Source organism: Ziziphus jujuba, chromosome 1, assembly GCF_031755915.1.
Source record: "Ziziphus jujuba cultivar Dongzao chromosome 1, ASM3175591v1".
NCBI classification, from domain to species: domain Eukaryota; kingdom Viridiplantae; phylum Streptophyta; class Magnoliopsida; order Rosales; family Rhamnaceae; genus Ziziphus; species Ziziphus jujuba.
Window position 1 is genome coordinate 4,464,915 of NC_083379.1, and position 27,558 is coordinate 4,492,472.

The following is a 27,558-nucleotide window of genomic DNA, read 5'->3' on the forward strand; positions in this document are numbered from 1 at the left end:
CTCAATGGAAAAACATGTGTTACATTTCAAAAGCTAAAGCGGGATACCATAATATATATATATATATATATATTAAACCTCCATCCTCATGCCTTTCATTCAAAGGTATAAAAGAGATCCTTGTGATTGTAATTATCCTTTTTATTTTCTAATTGTGCTCCACTTGAAAAAGTTCTAGGGTCTGTCCATGGAGACGTAGATGGTATTTCTTCCATTTTTTTTTTTTTTTTTGGTTGTTGATGGAGTAGATTGTGTAATAAAACTGAACATATAATATATAGCAAAGAAAGAAAAAAATGAATATACAATAAGAACAATGCAAGCTGCAAACGAGCTCTCCAATTAATACGTTAATGTTACATCTTTTGACTCCAAATCATTATTATCACTCTATTTTGTTGACAAAACATTTTATTTATTTTATTTTATTATTTTGGTAGAAGACGAAACAAGTTTTTTTCCCTTATTGACTAAACAATTAAATTAAATGCTAAAAATTTTAAATGAACCACATAACAAACATATATGTGTCTCATACTTACATAACATAACACAAACTAATAATTTCTACCCTTCAACCCCCACATAATTATATGTAATTATATGTATATTTATTAAGCTTCAAAGTCATCATCCTCATGATCCATCAGCTTCCAAGAACCATCTGGCTGCTGAACCATACCTTTGTCCTTCTCACACCGCCAATTTTCGGGTACCAAATATTCATCCTTCAAAGCATTTGTGGTTTTGTTAACCAATGCAATATCCCTAATGACTTCCAGCTTGAACCCTCCTTTGCCGCCTTGTGTCCCTGCAACTCCATGCAAGTAACACTCCAAGTTATGCCAAGTCGACACATTTCCAGGACTCTTTAAATACTGGGATTTTCGAGTGTCGATGTCTAGCTCTTCTCCTACATCCGAATAGCCTATCAAAGGATAGTTTGGGACAACATCTAAAGCATTACGAACACGCAGGGCTCGAAGTTCTTTATATGAGTTGAACACCTTCTTAAAGTCCGAGTCTCCTACTCGAGGGCTCGCAAATACAAAGGCTGTAACCGGACAGGCCTTGTTTGGCTGGTTTATTGGTCTGTTATATCCATTGGCTACTATGTCAACCGCATTTAGTGTGGCAATTGCTGCACCCAAACTATGTCCTGTAATTGTTATGCTGATTTCCTCGTTCTTGTATTTCTCCACTAGTCTTCTAACCTCACTCAGTACCTGCAATATCAGTTCTTAATTAATTAATTCCATGTATATATCTAACATATATAAAATCAATATGAGAATATTTAATTAATTAAACCCACGTACTATGTCATTGTTTTTATTATTTCCTTTTTCCCAATTTTAAAAAAAGGTCATCCTATCCGGTATGCTATTCTAGACCTCTGGTAGCTGGAAAATAACATACCACCCAACTTTTATTATTATTATTATGTTTTTATTTTTTTATTTTTTATTTAACGCAGGATATCATTTCTCTTTACTTGGGCTTGTACGTGAAGTAAACGGTCATGTAGACCAACTTTGTCTTTTCTTTACTTAGTTTTACGCCACAGTGATTTTTAAACTAATCAATTAACTTTTTTGGTCACGATTATCAATTAAAGGAAATATGTTTTGTTTTGAAAAAAAAAAAAAAATCATAATACACACAATCACTCTTTATTCCTTTTGAAACCCAACAACCAAAAGTACATACTGAGTTAGAAAATAACCAAAACAATATTCTTAATCAAAGTTTCTCATAATAATAAGACTTAAACTCAATTGGAAGAAAATGATATTCTTTGTATGAGATACTGACATACCTGGTTTCTAGCACTGGTTTTGTTGAAAGGCGAACGGGAATCATCAGAAGTATAGATGGAATACCAACCTTGATGCACCTTAGGATCATTCTTATCATCATCCTGATCACCACCCAATATCTTTGAAGCTGAAACAAGAACAAACTCAAAATCATTAACCCACTCCAATGTCTGAACTGTACCTCTCCAAGCAATCACAATGTCCCTCCTTCCCAAAGCAGCTTTGCCTTCATCCGTAGCCACAGCCACAAATCCCATCCAATTAGATTCCTTACTCCAAGCCTCTCTAGACAGAGACTTTATGATAAAAGCATCAGGGACATCAACTTGTGAAGTTGCATACAGAAACTTCGTCACTGAATACTTGAACGGATTTCCTTTCTCCAATCCAACCTTGGAGAAGAAATCTCTTCTCGAGTACCGGCTGCTTCCGGCGTACTTAGACGCCTTCTCGGTGTTGAAGGCGTCGTAAGCAGCTTGAGCCATCTCTCCATAGTGAATTATGTATCGACGAAGATCTTTGTTGAGAGGATCTAATAAACCCTCCCACTTGTTTTGGCCGCTGAGTTGCCTCCACTTTCTTGTTATGTTGTCCGCCATCTTTTTCTTGATCATCCTGAAAAAATTTGTGATGATCAAAATGACCAGTTTTGGATGCTTTATATACAATGCTTTGGAATTCATTTTTTAAAATTTTTCAAATTGCCACAAGATTATTCTATTTTTAGATCTTCAGGTAGCTTGACGTGCCTTTTTGTTATACTCCTTCCTTTGACTTTAGGATCAAAATTTTTTTTGTTTTTTGTTTTTTTGTTTTTTTGTTTTTTTTTTTTTTTTGAACGGATTATGAGAGTTTACTATTTTTTTATATGTATACGTATATAAAGAATTATTTTTCCGACATAATTTAATAATTAAAGTAACTTTCAGTTTTTTAGATAGTGAATGATATAATATTTTTTAAAGAGAAAAATCAAGTTGTAAGATTGGTTAGATGATGAGTCAGCATTTTTGTTATTTCTGTTAGCTGAGTCAGCATCATTTGTTAGGCTGTATCAAGATAATCACGCATTGAGTCAGTCAAAAAGTTTTTACGTACAAGCCTTAAAGATTGATTGTCGTTATGCTTTTCAATCAATATTATGATACTGTACTAAGGAATTCTTTGGAAGAAGATCTTTATAATTAAGTTCTCTTTGATTTTGGTATCAGAGCCTGTAAAGTTTTGTAGTCCTTCATCAATGGCAGATTTTGAAAATTGCCAATCGACTCCAGAATTATCTGTTGTTAAATCTCCTTTTCCAACTATTTATCTAATCTGACCAACCCAAATTGACTGTGGCACACTTTCCATTAATCAACTGAAAATTTACTTGTAATTGATGTTTGAGTACAATTTCATCTTTCCACTTACGGTCATATAACTTAACCGGCCAAATTTCTCAGAAATCTAAAGGAATGATTACAACCGAATATTATATTACTTTTCTTCTTTATACATCGAATAAGAATGGAAAATAATTAATTTGAAGTATTTTTTTCTTCTTTCAGAACAAATTTAATTTCATGAATTGATAGGTTAAGCTGTCTCATTAGTAACAATTATATTTCGAAAAATAATATTAAACACAATAGTATTGCATTATTAAATCAATAAAACTAATTGCTTGTCAAAGCATACTAATTACCAATTTATGATAGCATATAAATCTTCCCTCTACCTTGTACGTATGATTCAATTTATGAGTACACACACTACTAGCTAGCTAGCTTCTTACCAAAAGCCATTATTCACCAAAAAAAAAAAAAAAATGGTAAACAAAAGCCATTTGTTGAATTTGGGAATAGAAAGTTTGAAGCTTCATTTTTTGTTTTTTTAGTACTTCAAGCAAGGTGCTTGCATACCTTTCAAGAACAATTAGGCACGTTTACAGGTGTCAATATATAATATGAATCTAATGGAAAATACAAGTTATGTATATATATATATATATATATATATATATATATATATATATATATATATATAACTAGATCTACCTCCCCCGACATATAAAGTTGACATGGCCTCTAAGTCAGGTTCGTCAAGCACGCCCATGATTATATTTTATACACATATTCTTGGCTTGAAAGGTCACCAGTCGTTTTCTGGTTATAAGTGAGGATTTACGTCATTTCTGAAAATTGGTTGTTGGAAGTAATTTCTGTATTTTTCAAAACCAATTTGGTGTTTTAGTTTTAGTATTTAACATCCTTTTTTCCAAAAAAATTGCTAAGATAACTTTTTGGAGAAGTAGTACTACTACATATATATATATATATATATATATATATATATATACATATATATATTATATATATATATATATATATGTGCGTTTTGAGATGTGTTACCAATTAAATATGTACATGTTTTTGTTTGCATCCATCTCCTATCTACACAATTGATGCATATCACAAGGCAAAACTTTTTGCTCTCCTGTGGGTTTAACCAAGGAAGTGATAATCTTCGCCTTGAAGTTTCCAACACAAAATATATTCTGTTTCAACAAGGAAAAGTTTTGTCTTATATATATATATTCTAGAATACACTTTTCTGAGCTTGATATATGTTTGTGAACACTGCACAAATATCTAAAACTTTGTAAAAGATTAAGGGATAAAAAAACTAAAAATAAAAAAATAAAAAAACAACAACAACTACTTTGTAAAAGATAAAATAAAAGATTCTTTGCTGAATTCACCCAAAACAAAAAAATTATTCTTAGCTGAGGATTCAATTTTCAAATATATTTGAGAGAATCATAATAAAATAAAGTCGTCTGGAGAAACTTTAAATGATCTATCGGTGCTTCAAAAAAAAAAAAAAAAGAAAAAGAAAAATCGATCTCTCAAATTAATTGTTAAATATGGGTTTGCATATACATGGCAAACATAATTAGAATTTGAAACTATAACCTAGCGGCAATATATGTGCTACATAGCCGCAGACCGGTCAATTTCTTTTTCTTTTTTTTCTTTTTTTTTCCCTTTTTCCTGAAATTAATATCTCCTAATAATATACAAATATAATTATGTTTATATATGGTAAAACAAAACCTTTTAGGCCATTTGAAATGGAATACTGGACTATTTAAAGTTTAATCCAATTTGATTAGGCTAAATTCAAAATAAACCCAAATTTGATTAGACTAAACTTCATAATATTCAAATTCAATCAAATCAAATTCACAGAAATATTATAAAAATAAAAATAAAAAAATCAGTTCCACAACCCAGAATAACATTTATGCTAAAGATGGGATACATGGCTAGATGGCTTGAAATTGGATTTGATTGTATTGTTAACTCATTATCATACGTCAAATTAACCTAGATGTTAACGCCGTTAGTTTTCCTTTCTTTTAGAGCTTTACTTGATAATTTAATTCAGCACGCAAAAAAATATCATTTAGCAAATCGAATAAGGTACTTGCCAGAAAGAATTTGTTCATTAATTCATTACAAATAGGTACAGAAAAACACCTGAAAATTGGACGAATATGACTGAACATAACTACGAAACTAGTACTGCGTTTCCATCCCTGATCAGTAATGTAATGTTTATCTCCTAAATCGTCTTGTGTTTATCACTCTATTTCTTGATAATTAAGGAGAAAATTGATACGACATAAATTTCCAAATTTCTGCATGATCTGCATGCGGCCAACTCAAACCAATTTCTCAATATACTAATTACAATTATTGCATGAAGCATTGCTATACATTCAAAAATACTACTACACTACCCAAATTCATCCCTTATCACTTATCCCAAAAAAAAAAAAAAAAAATTTGATTTTTTACCGCTAAAATCCAGCTTGGACCCAATAAATTATTCGGTTATCCCTAGCCTCCGTGAAATTATCAGTGCTAGCTTGGTTTTTCATGTTTTATATTTTTTATTTTATGTTTATTTTTAAAATGCTGTATTGTATTAGTGTATAGGATAGATCTAGAGTAATCAAATTTGTTTATCAAAATTTTAGTATTTTTCTATCTAATTGATTATCAAAATTTTAATAAAAAAAAATTAATATCTTCAACATTGCTTTTTCGCATATGGCATTTATTTCAAATAATAGTGGGCTCATAATAATAATAATAACAATAACAATAACACTAGTGTGATCTACGTTTTTTTTTTTTTTTTTTTTTTTTAATGCTAAGAGTGGACTCTGCATGTTGGTAGCTACCATCAAGGTTCACTTTCTTATGTAGTTTTACAGTTTCAAAAATTCAAAAAATAAATAAATAGATAAAGGAGATCCATATAATTACTCAATATGTCCCACCAATAACCATCACTACTGCTAACAAGTAGCTTACTCGATTTTAAATCATTTCAAACCTTCTATAAAATTTATAGGCTTATTTTACAAATACTTTTTAAAATCATGTTTTTTAAATCAATTTTAAAAACATGTTTGAAAAATTCAAGTTCAAAAATTATATTGGAAAATTAAGTGTCATGGGCTGTACTGTATCTGACCCATCATCAATCCTTACTTTGTGGAGCCCATGGACTCGGTTTGAAAGCCCAAATTCCTTTTGACTGGGCTCATTTTGTACTCCACGCTTGACAATATGGCATAACAAAACTAATGCTGTGAGGTCAGGTATCCAGTTCGATAAGCTGCATTGTTGGCTGAACCTGCTGTATGCCTCTGCCCGGTCGTAGATGATATATACGGTGGGTATGAAGATTTTGTTTATGAAAAATAAGCAAACTTATTAAACCTTTTATTACAAATTTGCGATATAAAATCACTTCCCATACGTAAGAAAAAGAAAATACAGTATTTGTTTTTCTTTTTTTTTTCTTTTTGGGTAGAAAAATACAGTATTTGATTTTATTTTATTAGAATTTGTATGGTAAAATGTATTATTTCCCTTTGTTCCCCACCGCAAACACACAAACGTACAGGGTCCCAACATCAGAGTCCGTGACCAGCAACTGGCCCAAACAGAGCATCACGGGAATTCGCTTGGCTCGCGGTCCCGCAAAGGTACGCTTTCACATCTATGTAGAGGCAAACACACTATGATTCTCAATTTCATTAGATGTGAAGGCAAACACACTATGATTCTCAATTTCATTCATTCTTTAATCGAGAAATTCTTATAAGTTAGAAGAGCAACAAATTTATTAATCCAACCAAATAGACACTATAAAAGCCCTAAAAGGGGTCTTGTATTTGGTGTTCGTTTTTCAATGTTTCAATAAATCTACGTCAAAGTCAAACTAATTATATGTTAATTACATTGATCTTTATAGCTGTACGTTTTGACCTTTTTGTAGTCAACAATCTTATATCTAAATCCACCTGAGATTAGTAGGATTTTTTTTTTTTTATTGTATTAAAGTTTTCTTTTTTATTTAAAGCAATCCAAAACAATAATAATATAATACTGTCAGTTTCAATTTCAAGACTAATAAATTTAAGAGAGTTGTCTGTATATGTAGCATTGGGTACCATTATATATAAAATTCGATCAAAAACTTCCACATTGTGCTCAGAAAAGTCAGACTTCTAAAACAGGAAGGGAATACGAGTTTATGATGCGCTGCCAAGCGATTGAGGTCATTAAACAGTAAACAATTGAATAAGAGAAAAGTTATAGTTAAAAAAACTTAAAAAGTAATTTATTACTTAATTAATCTAATTTTTCATATAACGCCAAGAAGAATCCCTTTATATTTGTATGAATCAGCATAAATCTACAGGCTAATTATTCCATTAAAATGGTTGTGCCAAGATTAATTAGCAGAATTTTCCTACTTGTTTTCTCTGATAATAATTAAGATTTGAATCTTTCTATCCTAATATAATAATATTATTGTAATATGTACAATATTTACTAGAAAAAAAAATTATAAAAAGAAAAGGAATAATGTTATAAGCATGTTAGGAAATTTAATTTTAGTTTGAGACCTATATTTAAAAACTTTCCAACCAATGCCATAAAATGATGTGAACATGAGAAATTTGAATACGTTCGGAACAGGCAGCGCACCATTTAGAGAAGCATCTGATTATATGCTTTCCATGATTGAGTTCGAGACCATGCTAGCCTTTGTCAATTTTGTTCATGGTTGGTATACATCTGCATCCCTGCGTTACATAGATTTTTTAAAATTTCTTTATTTACCTGAAGCTTTAGTTTTACTGTAATTATGCAAAGAAATATGGATTAGGGAAAAGGAAAAGGATTAAAAAGTAAAGAAGGAATTTGTTATGGGGTAGTGATCCAGCTAGACCAGAGTAGACTGTAGACAATTAAATGAACAAAGGTTTTTTACATGCTGATCATGTACGAAAACAATAACTTATTTACACTACCTTATCCCATATAACATTGGTAGACGTACTGTAAGGTTAATTAAAACATTTACATCAAAAAATTTAATTAAAACATACTACTAGTAGTAGTGGTACTCTAGGCCCTAAGGGCTATGTCCTCGAAGATGGTTAACTCAAACTCTGGGTTTACGCGCTGCGATGCCTAATTGCACCTATTTGTATGTCCTTTTTCGCCATCTCCAACTTCCAAGACTTTTTCAGCGCTAAAATTAATATTTGGAATAGTACTAAGCTTTTTATGGATCACTCGGGACCAAGATGCCAGATGATTTCAAAGGTACATATATCAACGTGAAGACAGTTTACTGGATTCGATAATAAAGTAGTCCAACTCTTCTTCATGTCCAGTAGCTATTATCCAGGTATGTGTAGAAAAATTTTACCTAAAAAAAAAGTATATATAGACGAGCTCTCTATATGATAGGCATAAATAAATAATTCACAAGCTCCATCTATATGCACGTAAAGACAAAACCGTGGGACTACAGGATGTGATGAGATTATAGAAACATCTGCGATAACATTTAAAATGTCAATTAAATTGTTAAAATTTTAGTATTAGCATTCCAATGGCAAATTTTACACCCAAAAAATTAAATGCTAAATACTTAAAAAATAACAATGTTAAATTTCAGTATGGTTACAGGGCCCACATTTAGTATAAATGTCAATTTCCTTATAATTATGAGATCACAAACGGTACAAAAACAATATATATTTATGGTTGAACGTCAAACTTAACACCATCTTTGTTGTTGGAAAATTTTGACACTCAAGAATCCAAACTGTAAAATATTGTCAAATTATGATACTAGCATACTTCCCAATTGACATGCTGTTACAGATTCTTAACTTCTGCATCGGTATATATATATATATATATATATACGAACAACAAAGCAAGCGATCTTTGTACGTTGATAATTTCTTTTCAGAACTGCGTTTGTTAATAAAGATGCTGAGGTGAAATATGTAACAAACATACCACATAACTAATTTCATTTTGAATATTCTAAATGAAGATTTGTTCAAAAATTCAGAATAATCTCAATTAGAGTCAATCCTCATTATTTAGATGATGAGTTAATTCCAATTAGATATTATAAATAGATATATTGTCTTTTCTTCTAACGAATATCATTGTGGAGATCATTTTATTTAAAATTACACATTGGTTTTTTAAAAAATATCCACAACATGAAAGTATAAAAGTACGTTAATTATTTATATATTCAAATTAAAATTTATAACGACGAAGTTGGCTAGCTCGCGTGGTCGAGCGCCATTACCTGCGCTAGAGTTGCGCGGGTACGAGTCGCGGGTGGGGAGGGCATAGGGGACAGCAGAAAAAATAATAATAATAATAATTTATAACATTGTATCGTACTATCATCAGAAAGTTCATAGGGCAACTAAACAGTAGTTCTCTCTCTCTCTCTTTTTTTTTTTTTAATAAAAATGGTGAGGGTCTTTAAAAAAATAAATAAAGAAAAAAAGGGCATACAATGAGGAACGAGGAGAATTATAATGCACAACCTAGGGAAGGAATTTTTAATTAAAGAAAAAATAATATTTATCAAATCAATATGAATTAAAAAACTCTAATTAAAATAATTTATTTGTCCAAAGCTGCGGCAATTCACCGTCTACAGGTGGACAAGACCCCTAGTAAGAGTACTTTCCAATGGGAGCTTTCCATCTGGACCATGAATCTTCACTGTTTAGATTTAGTTTGAAGTTTGAACCCCTTGAGAGAAGAAAATTTTATGTACGACGGTCGCGGAGTGCTATTCGCTAGGGATCTAACGGCTAGTATGATAATGGTCTACCATGCCATAATGGCAATGTACCTCAGACAAGACAATTACAAATGGTCGGCCTCCATAATTAGATTTTAAATATTTTGGATGCCTACAGACTACAAGTCTACAAGATGTATATATAACATTATTATTATTATTATTAGTAGTAGTAGTTAGCTGCTTTGTTTTTTTTTTTCTTCAATAAGCTTATCACTTGGAAGTAGTGATATTATATAATATATATATATATATGAGACTTTTAATTTTTTTTTCTTAATTTTTTTGGGTCCTTTAATTGTGTGGCTAATCTGTAAGCATGTAAAACTATGTATACTTGATAAAAATTTGTTAACGCTCAAAACTCTTCATCTTCATCTCCATGAATTTGTGTTCCCAAATTCCTTAAAATGGCTCCCAAAAAAAATGAACAAAGAGCATTAAAGATATACATATTTTTGTGGCTTGGGTTAATTGAAACGAAATAATAGAAGTAGTTGTGGGGCATTTGTAAGTGTAATATTAATTGATGCTTGGTTGGCGTTTGCAACATGTTCATGGCGGCTCCATCACGAAAGTACAGTTATCGGATGATGGTTCCAAAGATGAGCCCAACAGGACCACCGCTGCAGTGTGCATGGTTTTTGCATATACATTTATATCAACGTCTCCTCACATTCCTTTCATGCTTTTCCTTTTCCTTCACACCGCTCCCCTCTATCCCTCCCTTATTATAATTTCTTCCTTCCTAATCTTTCACAATTTCTATAATAATTTAGTTTAAGATTTAATTAATTTCATATACTAACGAATAATTAATGATATATTTGTACATTATTAAGAACTATAATCACAAGAAGTGTGTATATATATGTCTAATTAGATACCACCAAGGCATGAAGGCCGTGCCATCCTTAAAAACATGTGAAATCCAAAATGCAGTGCATGATGTTTTGAAATTTCCATGTCAATGCCTCTGGACAGTACTAAACAAGCATACTTTCGTTAATTGGTAACCAAAAACAAAAAGATGGTTATATTTTACAATTTAATAGATGCACTAAACATACATTTGGAGACTTTGACTACATTTAACTGGGTGCGTAAAAAAAGGGTCAGAAAAACATAATCAAAAGCTGTTCCACAGGTTTTTTTTTTAAGTATCAGTGAAAGCATATTACTTTTGTTTACCAGCGTTTGAGTGGAGATACGAAGGTTAGAAATCTTAGGTGTAAGTAGTAAAAGATATTAATGTCACTAACAATATTGCACAAATGATCAGGAAAAAAATAAATAAATAAAATAATATTGCACAAACCCTCTCTCTCTCTCTCCTTTATTCAATATCATTTAAGGCACCATGCCTTTCATGCTAGTCAAACAATATATATACAAATATAGAAACAGACAAGTTGACAAATGATATTGTTGGCAAAACATACTAAACCGAACCGAGAAATAATTAGGCTAACGTGTCTTTTTCAATTTGTAATGTTTTTTTATTATTATTTTTTATATAATTCTTTCATCTATTTGTGTGTATAGTTTATTTATTTTAAATAATTGTTAATGTTAATAGTGGTTATATATATTTCTTTAAATTTAATTACAGTTTGTTATACATCTCCAACATCTATAAACTAAACTTAAAAATAAAAAATAAACACACTAAATCGAAAACCATTTAAAACTTTTATTATTTATTTTTAATTAAATTTTTATTTAATTTAGATGTCTAATAAACTTTTATTAATATTTGAAAACCACGTATATATGCAGGTAGGAAAAAAAAATTAATGCATCACAAGGGAGCAGTAAAAATTTAAAGAATACATCACAGGAAGGGCTTCTTTTTTCCTCGTATCATCACCTCAAATCAGATTTTGATCAGAACTGTGTTACAAACACTTACTCCTAAGCCTTCTCCACTTGCTTTTCACCGCTTATATGCAGGAAGGCAACGGCAATTGAATTGAAACAAAGTAGTCTGCAAAATGATTCAGATTCAGGGTCTCCGTAGAGTCCAAAAATAAAAATAAAAAGAGGATTCGGAGCATCTCACACTCAAAGTCTGTTAATGGTCACAATATGCTATCGTTGAGAATGAAAGTGATGTATGAGAATGAGAGCCCATGTAACGTAATTCCAAAGCAATCGTCTCTAGGTAACTACAAATTTATGACCAACTCATCCACCTAAAAGCAGCTGTTGAAAAGCTGGCAATTTACATACACGTTCTTGGTTGATCACGCTAAAAGAATCACATAGAGTCGCTAGTAAATTATTGGAGGGCAATTCTCAAAGTAGACTATATTTTGGGTAATGTTTTTTTTTTTGGTCTACCATATTGGTTAAGTTGTTACAGAAGTGGGCCAATCATGTAAATCTTCATAATTGTATTCGTGTCTAATTGGTCTATTTGGTAATAGAATTGGACATATAGCACTGTTCATAATAGAATTATAAAGCTCGTGACATGTGCTTAAAAGCTATTTTTTCGGTTTTACAAAGAAAAATTTTGACGAGAAAATAGACTTTATTTATTTACTTTTGCTTGGTTAATTAATAGACTTACACACAAATCTAACATGTACGACTTACGGACTTGGTCATTCATTTATCGTTTTTATTACTCGATGCATCGAAACTACTATTGAGCAAGAAAAAAAAAAATGATTGAGATGTCTGTCTCTTTTATATATATATATATATATATATATATATTTATTTATTATTATTTTTTTTTTCCGAAGAAATCTGTCCCCTATCTTAGGATAAAATGATTCGACTATTTAATATAAAATGGATTACAAAATATTAGAGTTTTCGAATGACCATTCCAATTTTCCTTTTCAAGGATAATCTCTACGCGTAGTTATTAGAAAATGACGTGCGACTTTAAATGTTCTATCCATTTAATATTAAACCAACAAAAAATAAAAAATAAAAAATAAAAAAAATAAATGGGGGTTCCCCCCACCCCATCTCTCTTTCTTTTTAATAATTTTTTCTCCCTTGTTGAAGGACCTCCTTTTATGTGATTACTATAACTCAAACCGTAATTAATTTACTTTGTTGTTTTTTTGGCATATTATATGACATTCAAAGGTTGTTTTAAAGACAGAGCAAAAAAAAAAAAAAAAACAAACAGAAAAAACAGAAGAAGGCATATGCTCTGTTGTTTTTAAGTATAGATTTGATTTCTCTCACAATATATAAATATATGTTTGGTTATTGATGGAACATTGTATTGTTAGCTATCCACCAATAGCTTTGTTTTACATGCACTGATGCCTAAACAATGTGGAGTAGATGATTTTTCTCTACTTTTAACACTATACATCATGAATATATTTATATATATAAAATAATTCTATTTACAAAATATCTAGAGTTAACTATAAAAAATAGATGTTATTTTATTTTTGTACCCTTATAATATAGGATGGATTGAGAATGAACATAAATCGGTCCAAACCAATAAAATCGACTAAATCGAAGGGGCGTGGTTTGGTTTTCTTATATATGCTGATTTGGTTCGTACAATTTTATAATTTTTAAATATTTTATTATAATTAATTATATTTTTAATATATTTTATTTTTTAAAATTATTTTAGTTAAATATATTAATAATATTAAATTTGAATAATTAAAAATAATAATAATTTTAAAAAAATTATTGGAAATCAAAATGATAAAAATGATAAATCCAACCAAATAAACCGAATTAAAAATAATTGATTCAATTTAATTTGGTTTTTGTAAGGAAAAAAAAAAAAAAACCAAAAAACGAATCAAATAGATCTCATTTTAAAATGTCAAATACATTTTATTTAAATATAGTTGTATACATTATATTATTTTAAATGAAATTATAAAATAAGTAGAAAATTGAGAATTATTGAAGCACTGGTGTAACATTTTTTTAGGAAGTCAAATGCAGTATTTATAATAATAATAATAATAATAATGATAATAACAATCATAATAATCTTTCTAAACATTAACCGAATACTGTTTACATTTTTATATAAAAAGAAGAAAGAAAAAATATATGGAAAAATAATCAAAATCCTACATTTTTTTTTTTTGGCCTGCAGTCAAAAGCTACATTGACCATGTCGTATTAAATGAAATCAATAGGAAGTAGGTAAGGCAACGATACAGTCAAAGCAGGCGAGAAGAAGCAAGATATTGACGAGAAAACATAATTAAGCCGACCGTTAGAAGCACATTTCCAGTTTCCAAAATTTCCCACTCTTTCTAAATCAATTTGGTTACCTTCTCACGACACCTTAACTAAAATTCCCAAAACCCACTTCAAATTCCACGCGCCGATTTCCTAACATTCCTCTCCCCACATGAACCCATAAGCGCGTTTGTGCCACGCTCGAGTTCAATTTGGAAATGAAGGTTATTTTAATTTTAATTTAAATTTTTTTTTTTTTCAAACTGGATCCAAGAAAAGACGACCGTTCCTCGTTACCGGTGCCAATGCCTTTTCCCTCTCTTTAATTTTTCACAATTTTATTTTTTTATTTACTTATTTATATTTATTTTGTAGTTTAATTTTTTGTTCAGGAAAATAGGAATTCAAGTTTCAGACTTTTTTTTTTTTTTAGGTAAATGAATTCAAGTTTCAGACTTAATAATACTTACACGGATTTCCATTCTCTCTCTCTATCTCTCTAAGCCAACAGGGACAGACAATCAGACAAGGACGTCTTTGTAAACACTTTCGCCCAAACAGATTGAAAACAAGAGGAGTTTAAGAAACACAACCCCAAAGCCTAAAAAAGCCTAGAGAGATAAATAGATAGACAGAGGATTGGAAAAACAGAGAGGTTAGAGAGGGGAAGTGGGTAAGCTTCAGCAATGGTGGCTGGGAAGATGAGGGTGGCAATGGGCCTATCTAAATCGCCGGCCCATTCTAAAGCAGAGGCTTCACCGAAACCACCTTCGCCATCGCCGAGTTCAGCAAAAGTGACACAGAAAGCGGTTTTCTCACGCTCATTCGGAGTCTATTTTCCACGCTCTTCCGCTCAGGTCCAGCCTAAGCCACCGGACGTCTCCGAGCTCATCCGACTAGTGGAAGAGCTCCGAGAGAGGGAGTCACGCTTGAAGACCGAGCTTCTCGAGCACAAGCTTCTTAAAGAGGCCGTAGCCATTGTTCCCGTGCTTGAAAACGAGATCTCTGCCAAAGACGCAGAGCTCGAAAGAGCCTCCAAGCAAATCGAGAGCTTGGAGGGTGAGAACGACAGGTTGAGAAGCGAAATGGAGGACATGAAGAAGAAGTTTGATGGCGAGAGCAGAGAGAGCGAGGAGAAGGTGAAGGAGCTTGAGGCTGAGATAGAGGAATTGAAGAAAACGGCGTCGGATCGGAGCAGAGCAGAGCTTTTGGTAGAAAACGAGGAGCTATCTTCATCGCAGAGGTTTCAGGGACTAATGGAGGTGTCCGGGAGATCGACACTGATCAGGAACGTGAAGAAAGGGATTAAGTGTGCGGACACCAGTACGAACGCGGAGAATCAAAAGGTTCAGGTTCATGAAGTTTCGGATTCGAAGAGAGAGGAATCGGATCAAAGTGAGAGACCGAGACACTCTAGGTGTAACTCGGAGGAACTGGCTGAGTCGTCCTACTCGGTTCTTTCCAATGTCAGATCTCGTGCACCTAGGGTTCCAAAGCCCCCTCCAAGACCATCCTCATCCTCTTCGTCGTCTTCGTCTTCATCTTCGTTAAATGGTGCTTGTACTGCTTCCTCAGAAATCAAAGCTTCGACGGAGCTAGCCATTCCACCACCACCACCACCTCCGGTACCCAACCAGTACTCAGTACCACCACCACCTCCTCAGCCATTGAAGGCCGTTCCAGCTCCGCCGCCTCCTCCGCCTCCGCCATCGAAGGCGGCGCCACCTCCACCGCCACCACCACCAAAGGGATTGAAGCCGTTGCCGGCCAACGTGAGGCGGGTGCCGGAGGTGGTTGAGTTCTATCACTCTCTAATGCGGAGGGACTCCCGACGGGAGTCCGGCGTCTCGGATGTATCTTCGACCGCCAATGCCCGAGATATGATCGGCGAGATCGAGAACCGGTCGTCGCACTTGCTCGCTGTAAGTTCTGTTACCGGTTTCTTAAGTTTTGAACGTAATTACGCTATTGCCACTGGGTTTATTTATGTCACTGACTACTGACTACTCCTTTTTGTCTTTACTGTTGGTTTCTACGCTTTTTTGTTCGGATTTTATTCATTACTTGCAAGACAAGACAGAGCCAGGATTCGAAATGCGATTTTTTCAAATTTTGTTCTTACAAATGAAAAAGAAAAAAAAAGAAAAAAAAAGTGTAATTTTGAAAAAGTTGCGGTGGCAATTTGGGCAATTTAAGTTGGAATTCAGTCAACTTTGTTCAAGTAACTTCTCAAGCATTAAGTCAAAATAGGGTCTAAAAAGTTGTAATTCGAGGAACGTTAATTTTTTGATTTTGTTTTGCATTGAATTGAATGGGTTTTTGATTGGCAGATAAAAACGGACGTAGAAACACAGGGAGATTTCATAAGGTTTCTGATAAAAGAGGTTGAGAACGCCGCGTTTACGGATATTGAGGATGTTGTGCCTTTTGTCAAATGGCTTGACGACGAGCTTTCCTATCTGGTGCTCTTTTTTTTCTTTTTCTTTTTTTTCATTTATTTGTTTGGTTTTTTATTAAAAACAAAAAATTCCTGGTATATGGTGGCCTAATTAATCAGTGTTACTGACTTTTCAGGTGGATGAAAGAGCGGTACTGAAGCACTTCGATTGGCCGGAGCATAAGGCCGATGCACTGCGTGAGGCTGCATTTGGATATTGTGATCTGAAGAAGCTTGGATCAGAGGCTTCGTCGTTTCGTGATGATGCTCGCCAGCCTTGTGGTCCGGCTCTCAAGAAAATGCAGGCTTTGGTCGAAAAGTAATTAAACTTAACCTCCACTCCAAAATGTTAAAGGGTATTTTAATTTTAAAAAGAAATTTACTATATATATATTTTTTTTTTGGGTTATTGATAAAACAGATTGGAACATGGTGTTTACAATCTCTCGAGGATGAGAGAATCCGCGACCAAAAGATACAAAGTTTTCCAAATTCCCACTGATTGGATGCTTGATTCTGGATATGTGAGCCAGGTAACTTCTGTTTTCTGAAAATCTGCTTGGATAGTTTTATATAATTAATTTATATATATTGCACCCATCACCCACAGATCCCCTTTTTTTATTTTTTTAATTAAAGCTTTGGATTCTTGATTATGGGTCACTTATAATAAATCATGCTAGTGGAATTATTTTGACAGTGCCTGCATATACAATATTTGTATAAGTTAGTGGCGTTACAAAATGACAAAAGAATGGTTCCATTTTCCCCTAATTTTATCTGCGCACGCCTGCATGCGGACATGTGAACCCCAAATTTCTAAACCTATCTGATTGTCTCCATATTTTATTGAGGTTTTTGTGTAAAAGAAGAGAATCAGATTCTCCATTTTTTGACTTTGTGCATTTCCATGTTTTTTATACTTGTATAATTGCGTTTTTTTCAATGTGTGAAGGAAGAGTGGAAAGTTCTTGAATCCATCTAATAAATGAAAAGAAAAATCTAATAGATTCCAAGTGTAAATAGCTAGAGATAATACAAATGGTTTTTTCTTGAATATAAAGTCACATGGGCGTCAAGATAATATATATAAGCTATGCCCTATGTTGAAAAGTTACATTGAAAAGCTTACCTTCTCTCTAATTTGCTTTGAAGCTGGATAATGAATGCTATTTAATTAAGCTCTTTATTTACATATATTTGATGGCAGATCAAGCTGGCATCTGTAAAGTTGGCAATGAAGTGCATGAAGAGAGTATCTGCGGAGCTTGAAACAACAGTTGGTGGCGGTGGCCCCGAAGAAGAAGAGTTGATAGTACAAGGCGTTCGATTTGCCTTCCGCGTGCACCAGGTAAATTAATGTTATAAGTTGTTACATGACATTTTTGAGGTAATTTGGATGGTGAGGTGCTAACAATGTTTCTTGTTTATTATTGATCAGTTCGCTGGAGGTTTCGATGTGGAAACAATGAGGGCTTTTCAGGAGCTGAGAGATAAAGCGAGAACGTGTCATGTTCAATGCCAAAACCAGCAACAGCAGAAATTTGTATGCAGGTCTACACCTTGCTAATACATCTCTGTAGCAAACTCAGCTTCAGAACCGCTCTGAGTTATTTTTGTTGTAAAGATAGAACATCGTCTCTGTGAATACAATGGCTTTGAATTCATTTTTATTCACTTAGGGTAAAAATCTAAAAAAGCAATCTTGTTAATGGTGACAATAGATATTAAATAACAGAGTGCAATCACCAGCACCAGGCCACTTGCTGCTTGACATTTTGGCTACTACTCTGAATCAGTGGACTCAAATCTCTCTGCTAAGCCCTATCTTTTCTCGTAAACTCTGAATGACATTCCGTTTCTTAGGAAAAAAATAATAATAATAATAATAAATAAAAAATTCTTTAGCTCTCTCCTTGGTGGGCCCGTACCTCGATAGAAATCGAGGATTGTTGTTGGTAATACAGAGAGCACGACTGGAAGGAGCATAATGAACATATTCGGATTGGGTGTGGGTCACAATTAGGTCAACTTGTCCATGAAACCTGTTAAAATGTCAGTATCAGGTCAATTTACTTAAAAACTTTTTGTCGATGAAACGTAACTCGTTTAATCACTTATATAGAATAGTATTACAGTCAGCGAATCATTTGTCAAATTAATTTTTAGTTACCAAAAGACAACATGGTAGTGACTGAAAGTTAACAAATTCCAATGTACAACAATAATGATTGGCAAGGCTTGCACTGGATGGTGGAAGGAGTTTTCAAGGACATAGTTCGGTTGAAACATAATTTAATGAAGTTCTGTTTTGCTGGTCGCCCAGGGAGTATAATTTATTAGCTCATTTTATCTGTCATGGGAGCATCCAGAACAATGTTTCAGGTGTCATTGATAGAAACATGCTCCCTAGTGTTTTTTGGTCTTTGGTTTCCCAGGAGTGTGGTTTTTAAACCACTCACCTTTTTGTTGTGCTTCCTTGTAAGCTTTTCTGGGTTTTTGTTATAAAACATGCCTTTTGAGCAAAAGCCCAAAAAAAAAACAAGAAAAAATAAATAAAAAAATGAAATAAGTGAGATCCAATATAGCGGCACATTTGGTGTCTAAAATTTTGATGAACTATTGGCAATTGGCACGAATATTATCTTAACATAATTTTGCATATTAAATTTTGAATGCTAGTTACATTATTTTATTGATTTTACTTATCCATTACATTAATTTGTTAATCATTAATATATAAATATATAATTTGGTATCCAAAATTTAATAGATGGAGCATTAATTTGGTACCCATGATTCAGTCCACAAATAAAAACACAAACCCATGGTATCCTCTATTTTGAAATAGGTGCCCAGCCCAATATCTAGTTGAATATTTATACCATGAAGTGCTTGAGGATGTGAAGAGCTCCTAAAGTTCCGGTTGTTTCATGATGATCTAATCCTTTGCTAGTAGAACAAACAAAAAGAAAAATTAAAATTTTTTTTTTAAAAAAAAAAAAAAATCAAGCAGAACTATACATTCTTTTCAAACAAAGTCTCAATCAACTATGTAATGTCTTCAAGACAGCAAGTCAGCTTCGACGAATCCATAATTTTCTGAGCCAGTAATAAGAATGGAGACTTGGCTTCCAAATCTGCTCCGTAAATTGTATTCCTTAAACAAGGAAATTAAACTAGTAATTATTTGAGAGGTTTGATTATTCGTGATAGAATCACTAAAGAACTTGTAGGGAAAGCTTTCATTAGCATTCCTAAATAAATCATATACACACACACACACACACACACACACACACATATATATATATGTATATATCAATTAAATAATAATATGATTATTTCTAAAATTAAAACACATATTTGGAATAAAAGGAAAAAAAATATTTGGCATAAATTTAACGAATGTACTAAAAATAGATAATATAACATATTATTTTAAAAAAGAGAGACAACAATGTTACACAAATTTGTTTTTTGTTTTTTTCTTAAAAAAACAGATAATAGAGATTTGTTTTTTTGCTTTTTTCTTTAAAAAAAACAGATATAGAGATAACAAAAATATTAATGGAACCAAGATTTTTAATTGATTTGTGTTGGAAAATTAGACAACGAATAGCTTTATTTTGTTGAACTCAAAATATAATTTTAATTACATAAATCATATGCTGATAGAGAGAGAGAGAGAGAGAGAGAGCAAATTTTATTTGTTATTTTTATTTTTCCCCAACTAATGACAGCGTGGTTTAATCATAATCAAAACGACGGGGCAAACAAATATTTTCGCGTGGCACAGTAAAAATGACAACCTGCTTGGTCGTCCCAAGCTTGCCATTTGCTTCGAGTGGTACTGTGGTTCGTTCTAGTAATTCCAGTTTTCGGAGTCACCGATCAACTTCACAATTCCTTGTTCCTCTCGTTACAAACCCAACCTGTTCTCGACCTCCTCGGTTTTCCCGTTACATCTCAGCTACATCAGCAGCATCATCGGCCATGGAAGCCGAGCAAAGTGGGCCTACTGATATCACGACCAGCGGCTCAACCCCACTGATGAAGCTCTTGTTCGTCGAGATGGGTGTGGGTTACGACCAACATGGGTCAGTTTCTTTTTGCCACCATCGATTACGATTCCTTTTTCTCCCTTTTCCTCAATAGATAAATTACCGATTTTAGAGGATTCTTATGAGTTTGTAGAATTAATCTTTGTGTTTGTTGGGATTCTATGGAAAATTGCTTTCAACAGCCAGGATATTACGGCTGCAGCAATGCGGGCGTGTAGAGATGCTATCTCTTCCAATTCAATCCCTGCCTTTCGAAGAGGTATTTGATCTTCTTGGGTTTCTCTGTAGCTATACATATATATATATATATATATATCTGAATCTTTTTGGATGTGATATGGAATTAGTATAAATCTTTCTTCTTATGCTGTAATGAGAATGGACAGTTTGTTACATAGGAATAATTAAACAAGAATATTAGACCCATCTTATGAATTTTGTTTGTGAACTTATGATGTTTGTAGTTGATAAAAGTTCTGTGGGTTAGACATCTGGGCTTCGGCTTGAAAGTACTTTTTTCATTTGCTGGGATGTATAAATTTAAAGGAGATGTAATGTTGCATGAGTGCTTGGCTAATTTCATAGTCTTGAGTCTTGACCTATAGTTAATATCCATAGTGGAAATGGACAGGAAGAGGTAAACCTGTAGAAGCATAATTGAGATGATCGTATTGTGAGCCTTTTCTTGATGCTTATGTTGGTTTCAGTGTTTTAGATTTTTCATGCTGAATCAATGTAGACTGTGATTTTAGTCCTGTTTAGGATTTTGAAACCTAGTTTTTTTGTGAGATGGTAATGGTCTTGTAAGGTTTTCCATTGACCATGCATCTGATGCAGGATCTATACCTGGCGTCACATTTGATCAGATGAAGCTACAAATCAAGCTGGGGGTGCCTCATCCGCTCCAACAGTCCCTGGATGTTGAAAAGGTCAAGGCAGTCTTTCCATAGTGAGTTTCTACGCCTCTTGAAACTCAAGTTACATTATTTTCATTTTTGATCGCTTTCCTACTCTAATATTCAATTACAATCTTTAACTAAAGAAATGGTGCCTATCATTTCTCATAAATCAATTAGAAGAAGCTATGTTGGTGGTGCATCTGTTTGGATCTAGTACATTTATGCTGTCTAAACTTTATAGTAGAAATTTCTTCTTTGGGGCTTAATCATATTCCATCAAGACCTCTGCTGAATTCATTTTTGAGGAATTACAATTCTATCTAGTTCCTATAGTGTGGATAAGTGTGTTTAACTATTTTTGGCCTTTTGGTTTTTTTGAGTTTCTTTCCTTCTTGACTTTTTTCGAAATAGAAGTTTAGCCTTGGTATCAACAAATCTATCTAGTTCCCATAGTGTGGATAAGTTTGTTTAACTATGTTTGGCCCTTTGGTTTTGCGTGTTTCTTTCCTTCTTGACTTTTTTTGAAATAGAAGATAGCCTTGCTATCTTCAGCGTGAAATCAAGTACCATCCCTATTTTGTTAAGAACGTACAGGAGGTAGCAAATAAATTGTTCCATTTATTGTGATTTAATATTGGCCTAGTAAATGGTGCAAATATTTTTTTGCAAACACTTGAAATGTTTGTTAGTGCCTCTGCATAGCTTCTTGGGTTAATATATATTAACATAACTAATCTTTGGGCTGTTTTACTCTGATGTCCAATGTTCCACCAATACTCTGGTTTGCAATAAAAAAAAAAGTTCATCCATAGAACTCCTTTAAGCATTTCTTTTGTCATTAACTTCTTCTTCTTCTTTTCTCAGTGGAGAAATTGTGAAAGTCGAAGTTGTGGATGGTGGACTAATTTGTTCAAGTGGCGTACATGTGGAGGAAATGGGGGATAAAAATGATGACTGTTACATAGTGAATGCAGCAGTATATGTTGGCTACTAGCTATTATATCTGCTAATTCCTTGCTCGAGATGTTTGAGGTTAGTTTCTACTTATGCACTGATATAACGAGATTTTGTAGGTGCACGAATTAGTATACGTGTGCAATCCAACAAGAGTACTACCTGTAAACTTTTGTTCGGCTTTGCTTGCCCTTGCAATATTGCGGGCAACATGTTCTCCGTTTTTGCCTACTTAGTTGGGATTTGTTTTCACCATCATATAAATTTATAAAAAACTTTAAGTCACGTGAAAATTCTTGAAAGTAGATTTGCCTGAGTTCAATATCCTAATGAATTGCAGGATTTGTTTTATGGACCCTGGCTGGTGATGCTTCACCATTTGACAATGTGAACTACAGTTGTACCTATCAATATATTTTGATGTTTTGTATTAGAAGCTTTCTACCTCTCCTGATTTCCATCTCGTGATATTTTAGACAATGCTGGTGTCTTTGCAAACCAATCAAAGGTTTTACAACGGCCAGTGCTTGCCTTGGATTTAACGGAATCTTCATGGCATGAAAACTGAATGCTCCTATCAATTTTTTAATCATATATCTTAATTAGTTCTACTCTTCTCATGGATTTGGTCTTTGTCTCCTTATCGATCTATAGCAGCCAAAAACTTGTTTAATTGCTAGATGATTCTTCTACAATAAAGGAAGAATTTCAATGATAGTTACCATCATAATTTGCTTGCAATCTTACTTTAAATCATAGTGGATTCACTAGATCTGTTTTTGGTTAGAACTACCAATAAATTAAAAGAAACAAGTAAAACCATCAAGGGATTGACCACATCATTTGAACACTTTCAAATATTCAAGAAACCAAAACAATATTTATTCAGTTTTAACGGTGGAAAGTTCTACATGTACGATTGTTAAGCAAATCGAAATCAGACTAACTAGAAAGTTCCAACTATAATCCCAAAGAGCCAACGTTCATTCTCAAACAAGACCTGTTCTAACCTTCTGTAATAACACTTGCAGTGTCACTTACATTTTAATGCTAATCTGTGTATCTGTGAATTCCAATATATGATATACTTGGTTAAATAAAACACTTTACACTTGACCACCTTTTCCCCACCTTATTATCATATACCAATGGAGGTGAAAGAGAATTTTTCAATACTTCCATTCGTATACAAAACAATCATATATAAGAAATGAAAATGAAAAGTTTTCCAAGTGTTAGAACTTCACATGATAAGAGCTGCATAGAGAAGCTGGTTCCAGGTATCAGGCAATCCAGGAAGACACCAATGGCTGCAGTCGTTGCCTCCACGTTCCCCACTGTAGGCAGAGGGGTGAGCATCTTTCCTCAACTGTGAGAGTGTCGTGATATCGAGCAAATAAACCGGTTTCTTCATAGTACTTAACACTTTATTTACGACGGAAGCGGCAGGCGGTGCACCGGCCGGATAGATGGATCCAGATAGCGGTTCAAGTTCTCCATAGCAATTCTTCTTTGGCTGGTTCCATTCCTTGCCCCTGGTGCAAATATAACATGTAAAATGTCAACAGCCTTCAAAGCAATTAAAGTGTAATTGGTGATTAAACACAGTAATTAGTAAACCCAGGTAGATAACTTACTGATAATGGGTTGGAGAAATCCCCTGGAAGAAGACTTTGGTTCTTGAAGGGTCAACATTAAGGTCAACCCATCTAGCCCATGTGCTCAACCCCTTATAAAACGCCGTCAGACGGTCCATATCTTTAAACAAATTGGTTCCCTCCCTCAAGTAATCCCATCTGCAACCACAGAAACCGTTAACACCGTTAGTTTTGCAAATTTGAAATTAAAAAATAAAAAAATAAAAAAGTTGAGAAGATGATGATGAAGAATCGTACGGTTGTGATTTTCCTGCGTGGATCCACCAGTGCCAAGAGTTGAAGACAAGGATGTCCATCCCTTTCCATGCATTTCCACTCGAAATAGAGTCTAGCCTCAGTACCCGTCCCACATCTTCTTTGACCAAATCCACGAGGTATGGTGTGCGGTATAGAAACAATGTTACTCCGTAGTCCTGCCCACACACAATTTTGTTAGTCACTTCAATTAATCGCAGCCGTCCATTTACTGCTCATCAATAATTCGCTTATATATAATAATAATAATAATAATAATACTACGAGTTTCCTTAAATTTTATCCCTTTTTTTTTTTTTTTTTCCCTGAAAGATCCTTAATTTTTATCTTCCAGTAGCAAAAATATATTTTAGTCGTGTCACGGGAACCATTTACTGTTGGAAAAGTTTACATGTGGGCTACGAGTTGTCAACTTGCAATACATTCACGTGGTTAATGAACCTTAGCGTTTCTAATTTCAATTCCCCAGTATGGTCCCGAGTGGTCCTATCAAAGTGTTGAAATCATATTAAACTCTAATTATTTAATTATAAATATTAAGTTTTTTTCCAAGCCAAAAAAAAAATATATAAATATTAAGTTTTTTTTTTTTTTAAATGAATAATGAACAAATAAAAATAATACTTGCAGCATGACAACTCATTAGAGATGGATAGAGATTCAGTTAATTGAGATGTGAGGGTTTTCATTTATGACTAAGTAAATGATTAATACAGTTTGGAAAGAAGAGAAATTTATTGAAAATATAATTGCATATTTTATATGAGTAAATAAATGAAAAATTAGTTTGGAAAAAAGAAAGAGAAATTGGTTGAAAAATGTAATTGCAGAATAATGGAAATGGAGATGGCAATGAATGAAATTGATTAAAATCGAAAGGAAAAATAATTGGAGAGGCCAAGGGGCAGCCCACAATATGATCATACAGGTTGGCATTGGGCAGGTTGTTGATCACAGCCTGTACCTTTCCAAACCTCTCTATGTCTCATTGTCTCTACCAATTTTCTACTTATTACAATCCAAGCACCACCTTTCTGACCAACTTTTCTATTTTATTTGCTATTTTTCTTATTTATGTTAATCAACTTTTTGACTTAAACTTTAGCCTCCAACAACTAAATCTTTTTTTTCTTTTTCTTTTTTAAATTATTGTATATTTAACTTCTTAGTTCGTCCATCTGTACATTGCATAATTGTATACCTACTAATAATCATTAAATTATGATCATAATTTCTTAGCAAAAAAGAAAAAATTATGAACATTGTAGAGTTGGTACGTATAGATTATTTTTATGCTTTCTCTAACAAAAAAGTGCAAAATTTGTACAATACACGGGAAAGCTTAAAGGAAAAGTATGTCTCACTACAGTAAACTAATTCCCACACCTACTTTTATATACATATACATATAGTTTACATGGCCTACACACGTCAAGTTACAAATACAACTTTTTACACTTTTTACCACCAAAAACATAGAAACTAATTTAAAAAAAAAAAAAAAAAAGAATTTATGAAAACTTTAATGAGAAGGAACAACGAAGTTCATATTTTTAGGTCAATTTTTTTTCCCCCCTCCCTACAGCATTTGTAATTTTTTTTTTTTTTTTGTCCAATTGCTTTTACTATTATTTTGCTCCTGTTGGCTCAACAAAGAGAAACCTTCGGTTTCACCCTATGAGTTGCCATAAAATCATTGTCCTCTATTTAGCTTTAATAATTTTTTATTCGTTCAAGGCTTAAATTTCTTTTAAGCAAATTGATCATTAGAATGTATTAGTATCTAAAAAAAATACTAGAGAATTAATTTTTATGGAAAAAAAATAAAATAACGAAAGCAACAAAAATGATTTCAGATAATTGCATTTCTTTTAAATTTTTGAATTTGAAGAAGAAAAGAGAAAGATAATTATAAAAAAAAAAAAAAAAAAAACTTGCAAACAAGAGAGGGAGGGGAGACAAAAAAGGGGAAGAAGGAGAAATAAAAATAAAAAAATAAAATAAAAAAAGGAAAAGAGACAAAGATGGGGTTGGTACTGGTGCAGTGAAACAGAAGGTGAAGACGAAAAGGTACCTGGAAGGTCACAGATGACAGAGTCTCCTTTTTCGCTAAGCTGGCTTTGGTATTCGGCACCGACGCTTGTATCATACATGCTAGCGAATTCCACATGTTTAGACTCAGTGAGTCTCCCACAAACATTATCTTCTTCCCACTCCATCTCCTTAGGAAATCCAACCCATTGAACCTGCAAAAATAAACCCCATAAACACTTCTACAAGAACCAAGTGTATTTATGTTATTTTTTTTTCCTCATAGAAATTTAAAAAGCTTAGCTGAGAGAGAGCTTGTTTGTAAAGGGTGTTCCATAAAAATGCATACAAAATAAGAAACTCAGAGAAAAACCATTTTCAGCTGTATTTTCTTGCTCACAAAAAAAAGACCAAGGAGATTTTAAACAACATTCTGAAAAACCAGTTTTCTTTTCAAAGAGACATTTCTCATACATGTTTTTTTCCCTGATGTTCTGTATAATTTGAAATTCAGGGAAAAGAAATTTTAAGAAATTTAACAAGAAAAATAAGATTGTTAGTACCTTGGCAAGTTACAGGAATCAGGCTTCCAGGCGTACTTGAGGTACTGCTTATCAGGTCTGCCATATTTGAGGCAGTCAAACTCAGGATCTATAAATGGACAGCTTGAACCATAAAGAGGACCAATAGAAGCATCAAAAACCCATTTTCCTTGAAACAAATTGCACCTACTCACTTGCTTTCCATTTCTCAAAATACTCACGTTATGGAACCCATGATGCTCTGCTCTTGCTTCTTGCAAAAACATGAACAGGGCATGAAGAAACAGAAGGAACAGAGCTTTGAGCTCAAAACCCATTTGGGATTTTGTGGTCCTCAATGTTGGAAGATGAAAAAGAGGTATGTTGGAAAAGCTGTCTGTGATATATGCGATTTATAGCGTGTGGAAGAGAGACTTTACCTCGATAATTCATCCATTCCATTAATAAATTACAATATATGATTTTATACTGAACTTTATGTTGATTTTTTTTTTTTTTCCATATT

The 27,558-nt window shown here is 33.0% G+C and overlaps 4 protein-coding genes across 4 annotated transcripts; 2 read left to right on the forward strand and 2 right to left on the reverse strand.

Annotated features, from left to right (window-relative positions):
• Nucleotides 1–303: 303 nt before the first annotated feature.
• LOC107410992 (phospholipase A1-IIgamma) lies at nt 304–2,496 on the reverse strand. Its single transcript, XM_016018502.3, has 2 exons — nt 1,820–2,496; nt 304–1,226 (listed from the first exon to the last, which is right to left on the reverse strand). Exons 1-2 carry the CDS (start codon nt 2,432–2,434, stop codon nt 615–617), a joined length of 1,227 nt encoding a protein of 408 aa, XP_015873988.2. The 5' UTR covers nt 2,435–2,496; the 3' UTR covers nt 304–614.
• Nucleotides 2,497–14,692: 12,196 nt separating this feature from the next.
• LOC107410698 (protein INCREASED PETAL GROWTH ANISOTROPY 1) lies at nt 14,693–18,435 on the forward strand. Its single transcript, XM_016018165.4, has 6 exons — nt 14,693–16,135; nt 16,544–16,675; nt 16,788–16,969; nt 17,072–17,183; nt 17,861–18,001; nt 18,092–18,435. Exons 1-6 carry the CDS (start codon nt 14,900–14,902, stop codon nt 18,218–18,220), a joined length of 1,932 nt encoding a protein of 643 aa, XP_015873651.3. The 5' UTR covers nt 14,693–14,899; the 3' UTR covers nt 18,221–18,435.
• Nucleotides 18,436–20,352: 1,917 nt separating this feature from the next.
• On the forward strand, nt 20,353–23,185 carry LOC107410807 (uncharacterized). Its single transcript, XM_016018295.4, has 5 exons — nt 20,353–20,750; nt 20,897–20,973; nt 21,552–21,663; nt 22,478–22,645; nt 22,908–23,185. The coding sequence occupies exons 1-4, from the start codon at nt 20,455–20,457 to the stop codon at nt 22,605–22,607; spliced, it is 615 nt and encodes a 204-aa protein (XP_015873781.3). The 5' UTR covers nt 20,353–20,454; the 3' UTR covers nt 22,608–22,645; nt 22,908–23,185.
• A 242-nt stretch (nt 23,186–23,427) lies between these two features.
• LOC107411466 (protein trichome birefringence-like 38) lies at nt 23,428–27,540 on the reverse strand. The gene is made up of 5 exons (XM_016019058.4): nt 27,075–27,540; nt 26,555–26,726; nt 24,463–24,638; nt 24,205–24,363; nt 23,428–24,102 (listed from the first exon to the last, which is right to left on the reverse strand). Exons 1-5 carry the CDS (start codon nt 27,368–27,370, stop codon nt 23,811–23,813), a joined length of 1,095 nt encoding a protein of 364 aa, XP_015874544.1. The 5' UTR covers nt 27,371–27,540; the 3' UTR covers nt 23,428–23,810.
• Nucleotides 27,541–27,558: the final 18 nt, after the last annotated feature.

What these genes read in the sequence shown, in the direction of transcription:
- LOC107410992 (XM_016018502.3), bottom strand. Translation starts at nt 2,434, where the DNA reads ATGATCAAGAAAAAGATGGCGGACAACATAACAAGAAAGTGGAGGCAA. An exon ending in AAACCAGTGCTAGAAACCAG is followed by an intron (nt 1,227 to 1,819) that starts GTATGTCAGTAT and finishes CTGATATTGCAG; the next exon opens with GTACTGAGTGAGGTTAGAAG.
- LOC107411466 (XM_016019058.4), bottom strand. Translation starts at nt 27,370, where the DNA reads ATGGGTTTTGAGCTCAAAGCTCTGTTCCTTCTGTTTCTTCATGCCCTG. An exon ending in TGTCATCTGTGACCTTCCAG is followed by an intron (nt 24,639 to 26,554) that starts GTACCTTTTCGT and finishes GTGTGTGGGCAG; the next exon opens with GACTACGGAGTAACATTGTT. An exon ending in CACGCAGGAAAATCACAACC is followed by an intron (nt 24,364 to 24,462) that starts GTACGATTCTTC and finishes CTGTGGTTGCAG; the next exon opens with ATGGGATTACTTGAGGGAGG.
- LOC107410807 (XM_016018295.4), top strand. Translation starts at nt 20,455, where the DNA reads ATGACAACCTGCTTGGTCGTCCCAAGCTTGCCATTTGCTTCGAGTGGT. An exon ending in GTGGGTTACGACCAACATGG is followed by an intron (nt 20,751 to 20,896) that starts GTCAGTTTCTTT and finishes TGCTTTCAACAG; the next exon opens with CCAGGATATTACGGCTGCAG. An exon ending in GTCAAGGCAGTCTTTCCATA is followed by an intron (nt 21,664 to 22,477) that starts GTGAGTTTCTAC and finishes TTCTTTTCTCAG; the next exon opens with TGGAGAAATTGTGAAAGTCG.
- LOC107410698 (XM_016018165.4), top strand. Translation starts at nt 14,900, where the DNA reads ATGGTGGCTGGGAAGATGAGGGTGGCAATGGGCCTATCTAAATCGCCG. An exon ending in ATGCAGGCTTTGGTCGAAAA is followed by an intron (nt 16,970 to 17,071) that starts GTAATTAAACTT and finishes TTGATAAAACAG; the next exon opens with ATTGGAACATGGTGTTTACA. An exon ending in TTGCCTTCCGCGTGCACCAG is followed by an intron (nt 18,002 to 18,091) that starts GTAAATTAATGT and finishes ATTATTGATCAG; the next exon opens with TTCGCTGGAGGTTTCGATGT.